The sequence below is a fragment of the Hemibagrus wyckioides genome, linkage group LG10 (assembly GCF_019097595.1).
Source record: "Hemibagrus wyckioides isolate EC202008001 linkage group LG10, SWU_Hwy_1.0, whole genome shotgun sequence".
Classification (NCBI taxonomy): Eukaryota; Metazoa; Chordata; class Actinopteri; order Siluriformes; family Bagridae; genus Hemibagrus; species Hemibagrus wyckioides.
The window spans coordinates 1,397,501-1,414,263 of record NC_080719.1 but is presented as its reverse complement, the minus strand read 5'-3'; the positions used below and the strand labels follow the sequence as shown (position 1 = coordinate 1,414,263).

The 16,763-nt window shown below is 43.3% G+C and overlaps 2 protein-coding genes across 10 annotated transcripts in view; both read right to left on the bottom strand.

The window, feature by feature from the left end:
- The window catches only part of herc1 (HECT and RLD domain containing E3 ubiquitin protein ligase family member 1), a 47,770-nt gene extending 39,598 nt beyond the window's left edge, over positions 1 to 8,172 (bottom strand). For all 9 annotated transcript variants that reach the window (XM_058400300.1, XM_058400307.1, XM_058400304.1 and 6 more), the window contains exons 1-9: positions 7,942 to 8,172; positions 2,645 to 3,598; positions 2,186 to 2,281; positions 1,911 to 2,105; positions 1,482 to 1,793; positions 1,140 to 1,236; positions 852 to 995; positions 483 to 610; positions 256 to 400 (exon numbers count right to left, since the gene is read on the bottom strand). In XM_058400300.1, coding sequence (XP_058256283.1) covers positions 256 to 400; positions 483 to 610; positions 852 to 995; positions 1,140 to 1,236; positions 1,482 to 1,793; positions 1,911 to 2,105; positions 2,186 to 2,281; positions 2,645 to 3,565 — 2,038 coding nt within the window. In that variant the 5' untranslated portion in view covers positions 3,566 to 3,598; positions 7,942 to 8,172. The remainder of the gene's footprint in view (positions 1 to 255; positions 401 to 482; positions 611 to 851; positions 996 to 1,139; positions 1,237 to 1,481; positions 1,794 to 1,910; positions 2,106 to 2,185; positions 2,282 to 2,644; positions 3,599 to 7,941) is intronic.
- A 4,404-nt stretch (positions 8,173 to 12,576) lies between these two features.
- fbxo22 (F-box protein 22) overlaps positions 12,577 to 16,763 on the bottom strand; it is an 8,488-nt gene continuing 4,301 nt past the window's right edge. The window contains exons 3-7 of the mRNA XM_058401686.1: positions 16,595 to 16,682; positions 16,415 to 16,519; positions 14,675 to 14,827; positions 14,412 to 14,577; positions 12,577 to 13,764 (exon numbers count right to left, since the gene is read on the bottom strand). Coding sequence (XP_058257669.1) covers positions 13,371 to 13,764; positions 14,412 to 14,577; positions 14,675 to 14,827; positions 16,415 to 16,519; positions 16,595 to 16,682 — 906 coding nt within the window. The 3' untranslated portion in view covers positions 12,577 to 13,370. The remainder of the gene's footprint in view (positions 13,765 to 14,411; positions 14,578 to 14,674; positions 14,828 to 16,414; positions 16,520 to 16,594; positions 16,683 to 16,763) is intronic.

The following is a 16,763-nucleotide window of genomic DNA, read 5'->3' as shown; positions in this document are numbered from 1 at the left end:
CACCATGAAATTAAAATGGAACCTTTTGACACTATTCATTATAAAGATGCTTTGCAAAATCACATGTTTTTTGCAAAAAATCCTAACCACGTCAGAATTAAACAGCAAAAATGTTCAGACTTTGCTAATAAACATTTTGTTTAAAATTCAATTTTTCGACAGACCAATCAGAAATCCTGGATCAAATCACATATACATGCTAAGCAGAAAATAAATCAAGCTGTTATGTTAAATGTATGTGTGTGTGTGTTTTACCATGTGATAATGCCAGGCAGTGACTGTCTCCTATAGAGATGTCTACGACACGGGTGGTGGCCAGTTCCTCGATCAGTTTTGGTCTGAGGGCGGTGGCTTCAGAAGATCCGCAGCCCAGACAAGCACCACAACCCCACGCATACACCTGGGAAACGAGTACACCACACACACACACTTATACACTCTGTAAACATGTGATGATACACCTTTCTAACACTCCTTCATACCTGTCCAGTGGAGGTGAGGGCCAGAGAAGACTGGCTTCCTGCGCACACTTTACGGATGAACATTCCCTGCAGAGCTTCAACCACTTTGGGTTTGTAGACACGGTTGGTGTCACCGTGACCGAGCTTACCTGTCCAAGACAACGTAGAGTACACATCATGCATAGAAACGGACCAGAAAGAGATCAGATCACAGCTACCCCGAGTATCTCTTTATACAACACCTACAAACTCAGGTCACAACCCCACTTGTGGTCACTTTATTTACAAAAATAATTGCTGCAAAGAATCAGAGTTACAATATGAACAATATTTATTATGATAAATGTTTTTATGATAAATGATATTTCTGGGCTGAGGCACGTGACTCACCATTGTCTCCGCCTCCGAAGGACCAAACGGTGCGTCCATCTTTCGACAGTGCGATGGTGTGAGAACTGCCGCAGGACACTTCGCCTACGTTGCTGATGTCCTTCACGAGCATGGGGATGTTGCGACTGTTGCTATCGCCGTGGCCTAAGAACAACACAAGCGTCAGGCTCATTCATGATTAGCTGTATAACTCATCCAGTATAAAGATAAAGTCAGTAAACAAAACAATACCAGAAAAAAAACATGAGTAAACATATCTTCTTGTCTTTCTCTTCCTACTAAACATACCTAGTCTTCCAAAGTCACCTTCTCCCCACGTGTACAGCTCTCCATCCTCACTAACCGCTGCACTGTGCCTGTAGCCGGCTGACACAGACACCACCACCTGAGAACATTGCAGAAGAAACTTTAGGCTCACTTACGCAGAACAGGATTTCCGAGCACGTTTGTGTGACTTGTTAATGGTTAATGGTCACGCCCCCAACAAGAGCTTATAGTAAAGCTCAAAAACAAATAGTTTGCATTACAATGAAACATCTGCATGTTAATTTGAAGAAGTGTCCTTCTCATATCTAGAAGTCTCCCATTGAGGGTAAATATGTTGTGAACTGAGGACACTGTGGTCACTACCTTTCCCTGCAGGGGTCCCTGTATGAGTTTGGGGTATTTCTGTGTGGAACTGTTGCCGTGTCCCAGTTTGCCGTAGTCTCCATCGCCCCAGCTGAACACTTCCCCTTCGCTCGTGAACGCTAGCGTGTGGCCATCCGAGCCTTTGGACGAGGAAACCTTTTTGACGGCACGGTGAGGTTCGAAAGTCAGTTTCTTAAGCGTGGACTGGTTGTTGGAGTCGCCCAGACCCAGACGGCCGTAGCTTCCTTTGCCACAAGCCCGAACGGAGCCATCAGAGGAGATGACGAATGTGCAATATTGACCGGCTTCGATCTGGAATTACAAACCGTGAGTTCCTGCTTAGGCTTTAAATATAGGACTGAATTCTAGATTCTGATTGGTCAGAAAGTCACTAATCAGGTTCACTAAGTCATTGTGCGTATTTCTTACCGTCTGCGCGTCGCTGAAGCTGGCCGCGAGTTTAGGCTGAAGGATCTTCTCCTGCGTTCCTTCCACAAGCTGGTGGCTGCTGTTACTGCCCCACACATACACCTCACACGTCTCAGACACCATGGCTGCTTCACCCGTCTGGATGCTGTCTGGACTCGCACACGTCCGAGAATAATCCGATGCCATGCGACAGACCTGTAACATCGCCGTCGCTAAAAGTTAAACCAACAATCTATCAAAATACTCTATTCCGAATCATTTCTAGACATTTTTACCTCTTCAAACAGACAGAGTGCTGCTTCATAAAGAGAGCACAGACCCTCTGGAGAGCGAGTCGGCTCCCTCCACTGACTCCTGTCTGCCGACGAACCCTGTAAATACATTTAAATAAATTAATAATCAAACAAACATACAGTCATCAGGAACATCTGCCAATAAAACAGTTAGTTTAGATATCTCATACACTTGTAACTGTAACAAAAACACAATATCGTGTACCAAACATGTGACCATCTCAATTATGCATTTTGGGTTTTTTAATATTATTTATAAAGCACATCCTTCTGTCTCCAAATCACCACACACTTAGTATTCTACTGATAATAAAAGCAACAAAAATAAAATATAAATATAGTAATGTCAGAAATGAAGAGGGCTTGTAAATTATCAAAATAATTTATCACAAAATGTTTTCTAAAATGTGTGCAACAAGTAACGTGTTAAAAGAGATGTACCAAAGACCGTCTCATCTGCATGAGGATGTTCATGAAGCAGTCATATCCCATCAGGCCTTCCTGGTTCTGGTTCTGCTCCAGGTTGCTGACTCCAGCCGAGGCGGCCAGCGCCATCTCCACCCACTCCAGCAGATACCTCAGCGATCCTCTCTGCGCTGCTAAACCCAGGAGGAGCTCGCAGGCCAGTCTCCGCCCCACCACGTCCGCGCCGGACTGGCAGGCGATCACGCCCTTCAGGAAGGCGGTAACCTGCACCAGGCAGTCTAAGCCCATGGGCGGGATTTTGCTCTCGTTGGCTAGAGACAGCGGCGGCAGCGAACCTACTACCTCGATCGCGGTGGTAATGACGTCGTTGCAGAGGCTGAGACCGGGTGTGGCGGTGGGCAGGGCCCAGCTCTGACGTAGGAGAGCGAAGAGTAAGCTCAGCCCCGTACGTACGCCCATCTCGATGAGCGCGTCTGTACTGGAGCGTGGCCGCTCGCTCGCTGCCTGCAGCTCAGAGGAGTTCAGTGCGCTCTCGCCCGAGTGCTGCTGCTGCTTCGTCTTGCCCTTGTCATGGTACTTGCTGGACAGAGCATAAAAGACGCGCTGCAGCACCAGAAGACGTTTGCGCAAAGCGCTCGCAAACGGAGAGTCCGAGCAGACAGTTTTGGCCAAAGCCAGCTGACTGGCCAGCAGCGCATCCAGGTAGTGCTCCTGTTCATCACGAGACAGACACTCACGCTCAAAGTCGGGCAGCTGCGGGCCTTTGAGGCACAGAACTTGCTGAGGAAGCAGCACCACCTCTTTATTAGCCAGGAGCTTGGAGTAGAGCAGAGCCACACCCTCTCTTGTGGAGATGGACTCGCTGTCCTCCGAGATCCACGAGCTGTTCAGATGCTCCAACCATTTCAGCTTCACCGGCGGAATCATCGCAGCCATGACGCTGCTTCATTCATACACACTCTGGCTCACCTGGGAGAGAAAAACACACACAGGTTATACACCTCACACAGCACTATACACCTGGTTTATTCCTCTATTCATTTTTATCCATTTGCAGCTTGTTAATGCATCACAAACATCTCACTGCATCGTTTATCGATCAGATGCGGTTTTCCCTTTCTAATCCGTCCATTAATAACACATTAGCGATGCTGTAACAGATCAGACATGGAGTATGGATCAGATATCTGGACTGATACTGGCCCGGATTACTGGATCTGATCTTTTCTGGTCCGATCCTCCGGTTTATTTTATGCTGTGGATGTGGGTGGTGTTAACAGACACGACACAGGCGTGAGAACAGAAAAGTCCTAAATCACACCACCGTCGTGTCTCTGATGTTTTTTCACACCTTAAAAAAAGCTCTGCGAGGATAGAGCGGGATTTAGGAGCTTATGGAAAAGAGTGAACAAAAACATCTGAAGATAAAAATATAAAGAAGATAAACACTGAAGGGTTTGTTCCACATGAGGAATAACTACATGCAGGGTTTATTTCCAGGCTAGATCTGGATCGAGGTTTAACCCAATACAAGCGATTTACTTAGAATAAACAGCTTCTTAACACACACACACACACACACACAATTCCTGTTTCTGTTCAGGTAGAGGGTGTGTTTTTGTGAGAAAACAAGTTATTTAATATAAATACAAACAAACAAACATTAACACAAAATTAACACAAACATTAGCATTCATATAAACATTAACATGAACACAAATTCACATTAACGTAAACACAAACAATGATTTCAAAATGAACACAAACACATACTAGGACACAAAAATACAAACCTTAACATATTAACAACATGAACACAAACACAAACACACACAAACAGGAACACCAACAAATAACACAAACAGGGATACAAACAAACATTAACACAAACTACACACAAACATTCATGTGAATATTAGCAGAAACACAAACATTGTTATCAGTAACTCAAAGATGAACAATAATGTAAACCTACACAAACAAAATCTACAATAAAAAACACCCATCCATCCATCCATCTATCTATCTGTCCATCTATCTATCCAACCATCCATCTGTCCATCTATCCAACCATCCATCCATCTGTCCATCCGTCGGTCCATCTGTCCATCCACCCTCTGGATCAGGCTACTAGTTTGTTTATATTTGAGGAAACACAACTGAGTAAATCCAGTTTAAAATCCTGACTGCAGACGGAAACGTTAACAAGAACATGTTGAGGAGCTGATCTCAGGGTGAAGGGGGAGATGGAGCTCAGGTGGAAGTGGAGTCAGAGTAAGGAACATGTTGAGGAGCTGATCTCAGGGTGAAGGTGGAGATGGAGCTCAGGTGGAAGTGGAGTCAGAGTAAGGAACCTGTTGAGGAGCTGATCTCAGGGTGAAGGGGGAGATGGAGCTGAGGTGGAAGTGGAGTCAGAGTAAGGAACCTGTTGAGGAGCTGATCTCAGGGTGAAGGGGGAGATGGAGCTGAGGTGGAAGTGGAGTCAGAGTAAGGAACCTGTTGAGGAGCTGATCTCAGGGTGAAGGTGGAGATGGAGCTGAGGTGAAGGTGGAGTCAGAGTAAGGAACATGTTGAGGAGCTGATCTCAGGGTGAAGGGGGGGATGGAGCTGAGGTGGAAGTGGAGTCAGAGTAAGGAACCTGTTGAGGAGCTGATCTCAGGGTGAAGGTGGAGTCAGAGTAAGGAACCTGTTGAGGAGCTGATCTCAGGGTGAAGGTGGAGTCAGAGTAAGGAACCTGTTGAGGAGCTGATCTCAGGGTGAAGGGGGAGATGGAGCTGAGGTGGAAGTGGAGTCAGAGTAAGGAACATGTTGAGGAGCTGATCTCAGGGTGAAGGGGGAGATGGAGCTCAGGTGGAAGTGGAGTCAGAGTAAGGAACCTGTTGAGGAGCTGATCTCAGGGTGAAGGGGGAGATGGAGCTGAGGTGGAAGTGGAGTCAGAGTAAGGAACCTGTTGAGGAGCTGATCTCAGGGTGAAGGTGGAGATGGAGCTGAGGTGAAGGTGGAGTCAGAGTAAGGAACATGTTGAGGAGCTGATCTCAGGGTGAAGGGGGGGATGGAGCTGAGGTGGAAGTGGAGTCAGAGTAAGGAACCTGTTGAGGAGCTGATCTCAGGGTGAAGGTGGAGTCAGAGTAAGGAACCTGTTGAGGAGCTGATCTCAGGGTGAAGGTGGAGTCAGAGTAAGGAACCTGTTGAGGAGCTGATCTCAGGGTGAAGGGGGAGATGGAGCTGAGGTGGAAGTGGAGTCAGAGTAAGGAACCTGTTGAGGAGCTGATCTCAGGGTGAAGGTGGAGATGGAGCTGAGGTGAAGGTGGAGTCAGAGTAAGGAACATGTTGAGGAGCTGATCTCAGGGTGAAGGGGGGGATGGAGCTGAGGTGGAAGTGGAGTCAGAGTAAGGAACCTGTTGAGGAGCTGATCTCAGGGTGAAGGTGGAGTCAGAGTAAGGAACCTGTTGAGGAGCTGATCTCAGGGTGAAGGGGGAGATGGAGCTGAGGTGGAAGTGGAGTCAGAGTAAGGAACATGTTGAGGAGCTGATCTCAGGGTGAAGGGGGAGATGGAGCTGAGGTGGAAGTGGAGTCAGAGTAAGGAACATGTTGAGGAGCTGATCTCAGGGTGAAGGGGGAGATGGAGCTGAGGTGGAAGTGGAGTCAGAGTAAGGAACATGTTGAGGAGCTGATCTCAGGGTGAAGGGGGAGATGGAGCTGAGGTGGAAGTGGAGTCAGAGTAAGGAACCTGTTGAGGAGCTGATCTCAGGGTGAAGGGGGAGATGGAGCTGAGGTGGAAGTGGAGTCAGAGTAAGGAACCTGTTGAGGAGCTGATCTCAGGGTGAAGGTGGAGTCAGAGTAAGGAACATGTTGAGGAGCTGATCTCAGGGTGAAGGGGGAGATGGAGCTGAGGTGGAAGTGGAGTCAGAGTAAGGAACATGTTGAGGAGCTGATCTCAGGGTGAAGGGGGAGATGGAGCTGAGGTGGAAGTGGAGTCAGAGTAAGGAACATGTTGAGGAGCTGATCTCAGGGTGAAGGGGGAGATGGAGCTGAGGTGGAAGTGGAGTCAGAGTAAGGAACCTGTTGAGGAGCTGATCTCAGGGTGAAGGGGGAGATGGAGCTGAGGTGGAAGTGGAGTCAGAGTAAGGAACCTGTTGAGGAGCTGATCTCAGGGTGAAGGTGGAGTCAGAGTAAGGAACATGTTGAGGAGCTGATCTCAGGGTGAAGGGGGAGATGGAGCTGAGGTGGAGGTGGAGTCAGAGCCAGGACTCGCACACCATGAAGCCTGCGAAACTTTCTACAGTTGAGGTGGTGAAGTTCATATCTCACGCAAAAAAACACCCCCCCCTTCCTGTTTAGACCACGCCCACTTCTGATAGTCTAGTCGCTCAACACCGCCTAGTGTGTAGAGTTATAAAGCCGAGTAAACAACCACTGCTGAGTAAACAACTGATAAGTGTCTTCTGCGCAACACCTGATCGTGCGCAAAAGTTTGAAAAAGCACGTTATAGCGCAATAAAAACGGAATATCAATTCAAAACTTTGCAAAGATAATAAATATGATCACATTTCTCTAATCTTTTTCACATCCTCTAAAGTAGTTAATATTACAGATCTGCCACCTATTATTTTATTCAACTGTAATAAATCCTTTACAACCTACTGTATGTTATAAACAAATAGTCTCGTGCTTCAAACTAACGGTAATAATGTATTCACGTGACCCATAAGAACAGGTAATAAGTTAGTTATTAATGAATGTAGTTAGCACCACGTAATACTGACACGACGTAACATTAGCATGGAAATACAGTGTGTTATAAATAAAAAACACAACAAGAAAAACGATTTATGTTTCGATATTTGAAGGAAAAATACTAAAATCGAGTGACAAATTGAATTTATTTCACTAACGTGACTGGAAATCTTGCTAGCTTGTTAGCATGGCAGTTGGTAAGGGTTAGCTAGTTGAAGTTAGCTGTGGAATTAAGACGTAGAACTCTCGCAAAGCAGTGCTTTAAACTGTTTACTAACTGTTTACTTGGTCGCTAAACCTTTTGGTTTGATAAACAAAAAATGTTGTTTTGTTAATTTTGCGGTATAATATCTAACAGACAAAACAGCTGATGCTAATGCTCCAGACAAAGCTAGGTAGCTTGCTAACTTATTAGCCAAGCGCCGGAATATTTTAGCACGCGAGCTCAGGTGTTTTACCTCAGCTCAGCTCAAATCATTCCAGCCTCTTAAAAACACAGTTTAATCATTTAATAAAAGTGTACATGGTTAAAGTTTGAGCCTCTGAAGGCCTTTAAGTCAGCGGTGAAGCTTACCACAAACTGTCAGAGGTGTCTCCTGTGCAGAAAAAACAAGAGAGGAATTCATATTTCTCCACTTGTGCAGAGGTGCAAAGATTTAAACAATAAATCTGTCAGTGATGAAAAGAGCCAAATTAAATAATGTTCTTTTTTTTAAAAGAAAGGAGATGTAAAGAGTGATATAGCGATAGAGAGAGGGTCTGCAGTCATTCCGCACCCTCTGTTCTACACTGAGAGCAGGGTTGCCAGATATGATCCCCAAAACCCGCTTTCAACCAAAACACTACACTGCAATTAAAGAACAATCACTGATCAGTACACTAGATTGCCAAACGTTTTGGGACACTCCTCCAAATTATTATTGTTGTTGTCGGCCCCCTGGTTCCAGCTTCATACCAAGACATTTTGGACAATTTCATGCTCTTTGTGGGAACAGTTTGGGGATGACCCCTTCCTGTTCCAACATGACTGCACACCAGTGACCAAAGCAAGGTCCATAAAGATGGATGAGTGAGTTTGGTGTGGAGGAACTTGACTGTCCTGACCTCAACTCCATAGAACACCTTTTGGATGAATTAGAGTGAAGACTGTGAGCCAGACCTTCTCGTCCAACATCAGTGTCTGACCTCACAAATACTCTTCTAGAGGAACGGTCAAAAATTCCCATAAACACACTCCTAAACCTTGTGGAAAGCCTTCCCAGAAGAGTTGAAGCTGTTACAGCTGCAAAGGGTGGGACAACTCCATATTACATTCATGTGCATGGAAAGGAAGACGTCCCAAAACTTTTGGCAATATAGTGTATTTCAGAGTTTTATTTTCCTCTCACTTAATGTTATAAATATATTATATCTATTTAAAAAATAGATTTGGATTTATATTTTGGCTTATGACTTATCCTGTACTTGTCTTGTGTTTGTCCAATGTGTCTTTCTCTACAGTAGCAGCTTGTTAGCGGTAAAGATGGTTCATTGATGTGGTTTTGAGGATCTTCACACACACACAACTATCTTTTTCAAAGTAAGACTAAATAATTTGTGCTCATCCATGTGGAAGTGGGCAGAGTTTGTGAGTTGACAAGTCAAGAAGCTTTTATTGTCATTTCAACTATATATAGCTGACGCAGTACATAGTGCAATGAGACAACCAGGACCATGGTGCTAACTAAAACAACATAACATATAGCTACAAAACAAAACAACACAGAGCTAAGGACAGAATGTAGTTCAGAGGAGAGGTTTACAGATTTTGGAGCTGTTTGATATAAGAATGACAGAGAACCTGATTCATTTGTAAGAGCCAGGAAGAATGATCAGAAGGTTGTGAATTCGAATCTCAGGTCCACCAAGTTGCCACAGCTGGGCCCCTGAGCCAGGCCCTTAACCCTCAAGTGCTCAGTTGTATAAAATGAGATAAAATGTAAGTCGCTCTGGATACGGGCCTCTGCTAAATGACGTAAATGTAAAATGTAAATGTTTTGTAAATCAATGAAGCGCTTGAACATGCTGCCACTCTGACTTCCTGTTTATAACAGAAATTCATCGGCATAATTTCACATCCTGTTCCACATACACACAATTTCACAAGTTTATTCTTTTGGTTTGTTCTGATTTCACACTGAGCATTAAACCATGAAGCAAAAAAAAAAAAATTATTGTATTAAGTGTAAGGGATGAGATCGTCCTCACAAAACTGTTTTTTTAAAAAAAAAAAAAAAAAAAAAGATTAAAAGAAAAATACAAATAAGAAAGGCTTTTTGTATTTTATTACAGGAAAAAAATCATTACTTTAATCTAAAAAAAAAAAGATTTTTGAATTGTAAAGCTTTAGAAAGCTGTGAATGGCTCTGCGCCCCCTGCTGGAAACCTATGGGTTTAACATGTGGTGTAACGTAAAAAAAAAACTGTTATGAGGGTATGACTTGGATCTGGCAACCCTGATTTCTGCCCCAGCCCCACGTCGCAGTGTCTGTGTGTCTGTGTGTGTGTGCGCGCGCTTATCGGAAAAAAGCCATGACACGCAGGAACACCAGACTGCAATGGACAAAAAAAGTCAGCAAAACTGATTAATGCAACAAAAAAATAAAACATTCCTATTCCTCTATATAATATATATATATATTTATACACTACTCACAAAAAGTTAAGGATACTGGGCTTTCAGGTGAAATTTCAGGATGCACCTAAAATGCACTATAACCTTTCCAGGGGAACTTAATTTGACCTTCTCTACCCTTCTGAATGCACATGTCCAACTGTTCAGTGTTTCAGTACTTTCTGCAGAACGTTCTCTAACAAGGTGCTTAACGGCAAAATTCACAACTGGTGTTTGATCCATGAATCCACCAATAAATTTTCTGGTTCCATTAGAATTGGTATTTAAACAGTCCTCTTCATCATGCTGTTCACATTTTGACATCATGAGACCAAGACCACACCTAACAACTGATCAACAGAACCTCACCATTGTGAGGCTTCAAACAGGATGTTCTCAGAGGGAAGTGGCCACTGAGCTTAGAGTGTCACAGAGTGTCATCAGCAGGTTGGGACAGAGATACAGAGACTGGAAGAGTCACAGAAAGGCATAGAAGTGGACGTCCTTTGGCCACATCCCCCGTTGAAGACCGCTTCATTGTGAACAGTGCCCTGCGGAACCGGATGATGAATGTCACTCAACTCCAGGCACATTTAAGGGAGGTGAGAGGAACCCAAGTGTCACGTCAGACCATTCGAAACTGTTTACATCAGCGTGGTCTGCGTGTTAGACGACCTGCAAGGGTACCTGACCACATCACCAGGCACAGGCGTCGGGCCAGGGAGCATTTACACTGGACGAGGGACCGGTGGGCTTCAGTGCTGTTCTCTGATGAAAGTCGATTCACGTTGAGCAGAAATGATGGACCCAACGATGTTGGAGATGTCAAGGAGAGCGCTATGCATCAGCCACTGTTGTGGTGGTGTTACAGTCTGGGCAGGTGTGTCCACTCAATACAGAACTGACCTACATCTTGTGAATGGTACAGTGACAAGCCAATACTACCTGAATAACATCATTAATCCAGTCATTGTGCCCCTACATGAACAACACAGGCCTAATTTCATCTTCATGGACGACAATGCTCCAGCTCATCGAGGAGCATCATTAGGGAACGGCTGCTGGAGGCTGGGGTACCTCAAATGGAGTGACCTGCACTTTCTCCAGACCCGAATCCCATAGAAAACCTCTGGGATCAGCCGAGTGGCCGTGTAGAGGCTCGTAACCCTGCACCCCAGAACCTCAATGACCTGAGGGCCGCCCTTCAAGAAGAGTGGAATGCCATGCCTCAGCAGACAATAAGTCGACTCGTGAACAGCATGAGACGTCGTGGTCAAGCTGTAATTGATGGTCAAGGGCACATGACAGATTATTGAGACATTGAGATTTTTTGTTGTGGTATACCCACCACTGTTGTTGGCTTTTGTTTCAGTAAATTGTTTGAGATGAGGAAATCACCACTGCAGCTTCTACTTAAATGCCCTACTTTCATGATATAATATCACTGTAGTGTGAACTTTTTACATTTTCCATAAATTTCACCCAAAAGCCAAATATCCTTAACTTTTTGTGAGTACTGTATATTATATACATATATATATATATATATATATATATATATATATATATATATATATATATATATATATATATATATATATATATATATATATATATATATATATCATGTGTATCATATGTATCTCCGACATCCATACACACCCGTGTCAGAACACTGAGCTCATCATGTGGAGCTTCTGATCATCTTCAGCCTTTCCTTTCCTTCTCCAAACTCTTCTCATCATTCTGCTACAAGTTCATGTTCTTGTTTTTTTCTGTCCAAAGACTCTTGCTCTTGTAATTACGTTCATGAAGGCGTCTCTTGATCGTTGACTTTGATGATGTTTCTGTCTCCTCAGGTGTGTTCTTGACTTGGCTAGATGTTCTGAAGGAGTTTTTCTTCACTGAGGAAAGAATTCTGAGATGATCCACATTAGTTATTTATTGTGGATCTTCTACAGAACTGGTTCTGGGGTATCCAAGCTCTCCAGGGTGTTGAAGAACGTAGCAGAACGTTGATTTGGCCACTCCTACAGTTCTCGCTCTTTCTCTGATCGGTCCATTTTGTTTTGAAGCCTAATGACGGTCACTTGCATCATAGAAATAGAAATAGTTCATCACCTCTTTGGACCATGTTGAGAGTTCCCATGAACAACGAGCATTATGATCTTCATTTAAAATCCCTAATCGTGATGCAGAGGCAGAAATACAGAAAATACCTCGCTGTCCAAATACTTATGGACACGACTGTATACGGTTTGGATTAAATCCATTAATTGAAAAAAATAATGAATAAATAAATAAATGCACAAAATTTCTTATTTTGTAATGGAAAAAAAAATTTAATGATTAAAATAGCATGGATCATTTATTTACATAAATTTAACAAAACTAATTATTTATTCTACTTACAATTATTGGATGATTTATGCAATTTATTTACATTTAATCATGCTAATTATCAGGAACCGTTTAAACAAGATTCCACTTGGTCTAATAGCTTTAAAAAAAAAAAAAAAAAAAAAAGATAAAAAAGAACCAATAGCAGATTTAGGGTTGGTCTTAATTCCAGAAAATATTTCAGATTTATTATAATAACGAGAAGGAAAAAAATGGTGTAAAGTAAAGAACTCGGCTCTTTATTGTAACACTGAAGACGAGAAACGGAGAACCCTGAAACCACAAAGCTCTACAGATCATCAGATTTTATTCTGTTATGAATCCATACTAACGTTGACTTTATGAAGTTATTCTGCTTTGAAAGAATCCCTGCAGCTCTGAGCTCAGAAACGTACCTGACCTTATTAGAGGATTGTAATAAATGTAGACGATTGGTTTAGGTCAGGAGGTGAGGGTCAGGAGGTGAGGGTCAGGAGGTGAGGGTCAGGACAAGGAGGAGCTGCAATATGAAAGTAAACAGAACTGGATCAATATCACAAGAGGAAACAAAGACAGATCAACAGGATTGATCAGGACTGAGAAGGAATTTGATTATTATTATTATTATTAGATTTTTTAATACCCCCCCAACACACACACACAAACCTCTGCTTTAGTCAGATACACAACAGAGGAGTGTGTGTGTGTCTTGGTCACGTTTTAAGAGCAGAACTAAATCAAGAGGATTTCACGTCTAAGTCAAAGGAAAGTTTTCAGTTTTCTTGAACAGCTTGATGATTTAAAAGTGCCCTGATTTTAAAATGTTCTAAGAAATTGATGTGAAAGAGAATAAAAACTCTATGGATGAGATTTTACATCTTTTAGTTAGAGAAAAGAGATGAAAGAAAAAAAAACCTGAGTCTTGAGAGAATGATACTGTGTGTGTGTGTGTGTGTGTGTGTGTGTGTGTGTCATCCCAAGTGCACCAGGCTCATGACGGTGGTGTAGCCGTGCTGCAGTCCGTTAGCATCCGTCTGACTCAGTGTGTAGTTCTCTTTGACGATTCTGTCGCAGCCGATCTCTCCGTTTCCGAAGAAGCCGAACAGAGGCACTCTGGGGAAGAGTTTGTGGAAGATGTCGGCCTCCACGTTGGGCTGATCGCTGTAGTGGTTGTGTCCGCGCGCCACGCAGGCGAACATGAAGCCGACCGTGTTGGACTCCGGAATGTTGGCGGCTTTCAGGCGACGCATGGTGACCTCGGCTGACGCGGGCGTGTTCACTGCCTGATCCATCAGCACCGAGGCGCCCTGAATCCTGGGACCGCTCAGGGTGAGACCTGTCACACCGAAGGAACCGGGAGAACAGCTGGGAACATCACACACACACACACACAATTAAGCACATCAGTATTCAGTCTTTAGACAGAGTTAAACACTCTTTGAAAGTTATTTGAGTTACACAAAAGGGGCGGAGTTTTTTCTGAAACAGAGGCGTGTCTCGGTTCCTCACCAGTTTGACCTTCAGCACATGATCCTGCTTTTCGACAGAGGATCAAATCATATAAACAAAAACAAACAATTTAAAACAACCCCCTGCATCCTATACATACGTCTCTACCATTTATATTATAATTTTGGGTCTCTCTCTGTGCCCCCCCCTCCACTCCCTCTCCCCCCTCTCCCTCTGTCTCCCTCCCCCCTCTCCCTCACTCTCCCTGTCTCTATCCCTCCGTGTCTCCCTCCATCTGTCTCTCTCGCTATCTCTCCTTCTCCCTGTCTCCCTCCATCTGTCTCTTTCTGTCTGCCACTCTCTCTCTCTCTCTAAAATTTTTAGTTGACAAAATGTGTTGTAAGAAATTTAAAAATAAGGAGATAAAAGTAGTAAAAGTTTTTCCTGAAACAGAGGTGTGCCTCTAACTATTTTTCTAATATTTATTTAATAAATAATTAAGAATAATTTCATCACCTGAGAGCATCCACATGCCCTGTATATGAACTCTGTGTAATACTGACCAGTCCCTCTTGTGTGGTAAGACACTCTCCACATGTCCTCCGGCGATGAGGACGTTACTCCGCCCCAGAGGTTCCAGCAGCTGGTTAAGGAAGCGTGCCGCTCCGGTTTTGTAGGCTTCATAGCCGAACAGCAGCACCACCTTCAGGTCAGGATTCGCAGCCAGGCCTTCAAGATGACCAGAACACCACGCCTCATCATTCTCATACTGACGGATCTGCATATTTCTCTATTTAAATACCTGCTGAGAAGCCGTTAGGGTTACCTGCTTTCTCTAAAGTGGTGTCGCTGAGGCTGTTTTTGCAGAAGTGAAACGGTCGGATATGAACTCCCTCCATCGCAGGAAACAGAAGACTGAAACCAGCTTCACCCTCCATGAACTCCTTAGGGACTTGACCGGCCGGCTCGCTGGGGGTCACTGCAGACAAAACAACACGATGTACAACAACAGAGCAGAGAACTTAAACATTAATAAACAAATCAACCTGACTGAAATAGAATTAGCCTTTATTTATCACATATACATTACAGCACATCCTTGGAGGTTGGGGTCAGAGCGCAGGGTCAACCATGATATAGCACCCCTGGAGCAGAGAGGGTTAAGGGCCTTGCTTAAGGGCCCCAACAGTGGCAGTTTTATTATTGGCAGTGCTGGGGTTTGAACCCTGATCTTCCGGTCAACGACCCAGAGCCTTAACCAGTTGAGCCACCACCGCCCACAATGACTGAATGAATCTAATATTTCTAGATATCATTTGTTTACAATTTTTATATTCTGTTATTGATAATATAATTTATATTATTGATAGAATTTCTATATTATTTTGATCCATTTATTTATTTGTTTGTTTGCTTATTTATTTATTTTTTATAAATTTATGTATCTGTTTACGACAGCAGCTCATGAGGTCTTCTTCTTTGGGCTTTTCCCTTCAGGTGTCTCCATAGCGACTCATCTCTCTCCACCTATCCCTGTCTTCTGCATCCTCAACACTTACACCCACTAGCTTCATATCCTCATTTATTCCATCCATATACCTCCTCTTTGTCCTTCCTCTTTTCCTCCTGCCTGGCAGCTCCATGTCCAACATTCTCCTACCGATATACTCACTCTCCCTCCTCTGGACATGTCCAAACCATCTTAATCTCTCGTCCCTAACTTTCTCCCCCAAACGTCCAACATGAGCTGTCCCTCTGATGTACTCGTTCCTAATCCTGTCCAACCGTGTCCCTCCCAAAGAGAACCTCAACATCTTCAGCTCTGCTACCTCCAGCTCTGACTCCTGTCTCTGTCTCAGTGACACTGCCTCTAAACCATACAGCATGGCCGGTCTCACCACTGTCCTGTACACCTTCCCCTTGATTCTCACAGACAGCAGCTCACGAGGTAAAATGATCTAAATAACTAAAAATAAATTATAGAAATAAACTTTCACACAATGTTGAGTGTTTAAAATTGATCAGATTCAGAAAGCAGAAGTTTCCACTTTCATGAAATAAAAATAAAAAAATTCTCAGGAACTGTAACGCAATTTAGTAAACGTTGCTCAATGTTGGATTTTACTGTTCTTTGTCAAAAATGTATTAAAAATAGAGCAGAAACCACGATACTACACTGATATCATTTTGACTCGGAGAACTTCTCAGATATCACAAAGATATTTTGCAAAAATAATAATTCCAAATTCAGGAAGCAGCTGATTTGATATTAAATGTTTTGAATCTTTACAAATATAAAACATTAACCATTTTACAGCTTGAGAGATTTTTGTTAACATTTTTAAAAGTATTTTTTTAATTCAGTCTTTGATACTCAGAGTAAACCTATACGCCATTACACACATCACTATCGTCTGATAGCAAATGATAAAATAATGAATTTTCCACAATGCCCCGAGGACAGGTGAGGGTTTGATTTCTTAAATGCTCTCGTGGGATGAATCTAAACTTCATATATTTAATCTGGAACAGATACAGAAGAGACAAGATAAAGAGAGAGACTTACAGACGATTCCTGGAGTAATGACGCATAAAAGGTCACAGCTGCTGGGCAGCAAACGTCTCAGTCTGTCCACCACGTCCAACTTGTCCGCCGACTGACATCGCTTGGCTACAGGATCGGACACAGGATCAATAATCACGTTTTAATAACGTTTATCATAGAGTAACAATAACAAAATCTTACCTTTTTTATGCCTGAAAGCACCGTGATGTCCAGTAAAGCTCTCATTGTCCATCATTAACAACACTGTCTGGGGCAGCAGGAAGACACTCTAAAGAGAGAGAGAGAGAGAGAGAGAGAGAGAGAGACAAAGACAGAGAGAGTTTAAATAGTAATAGTTGGTAAGTTGTTG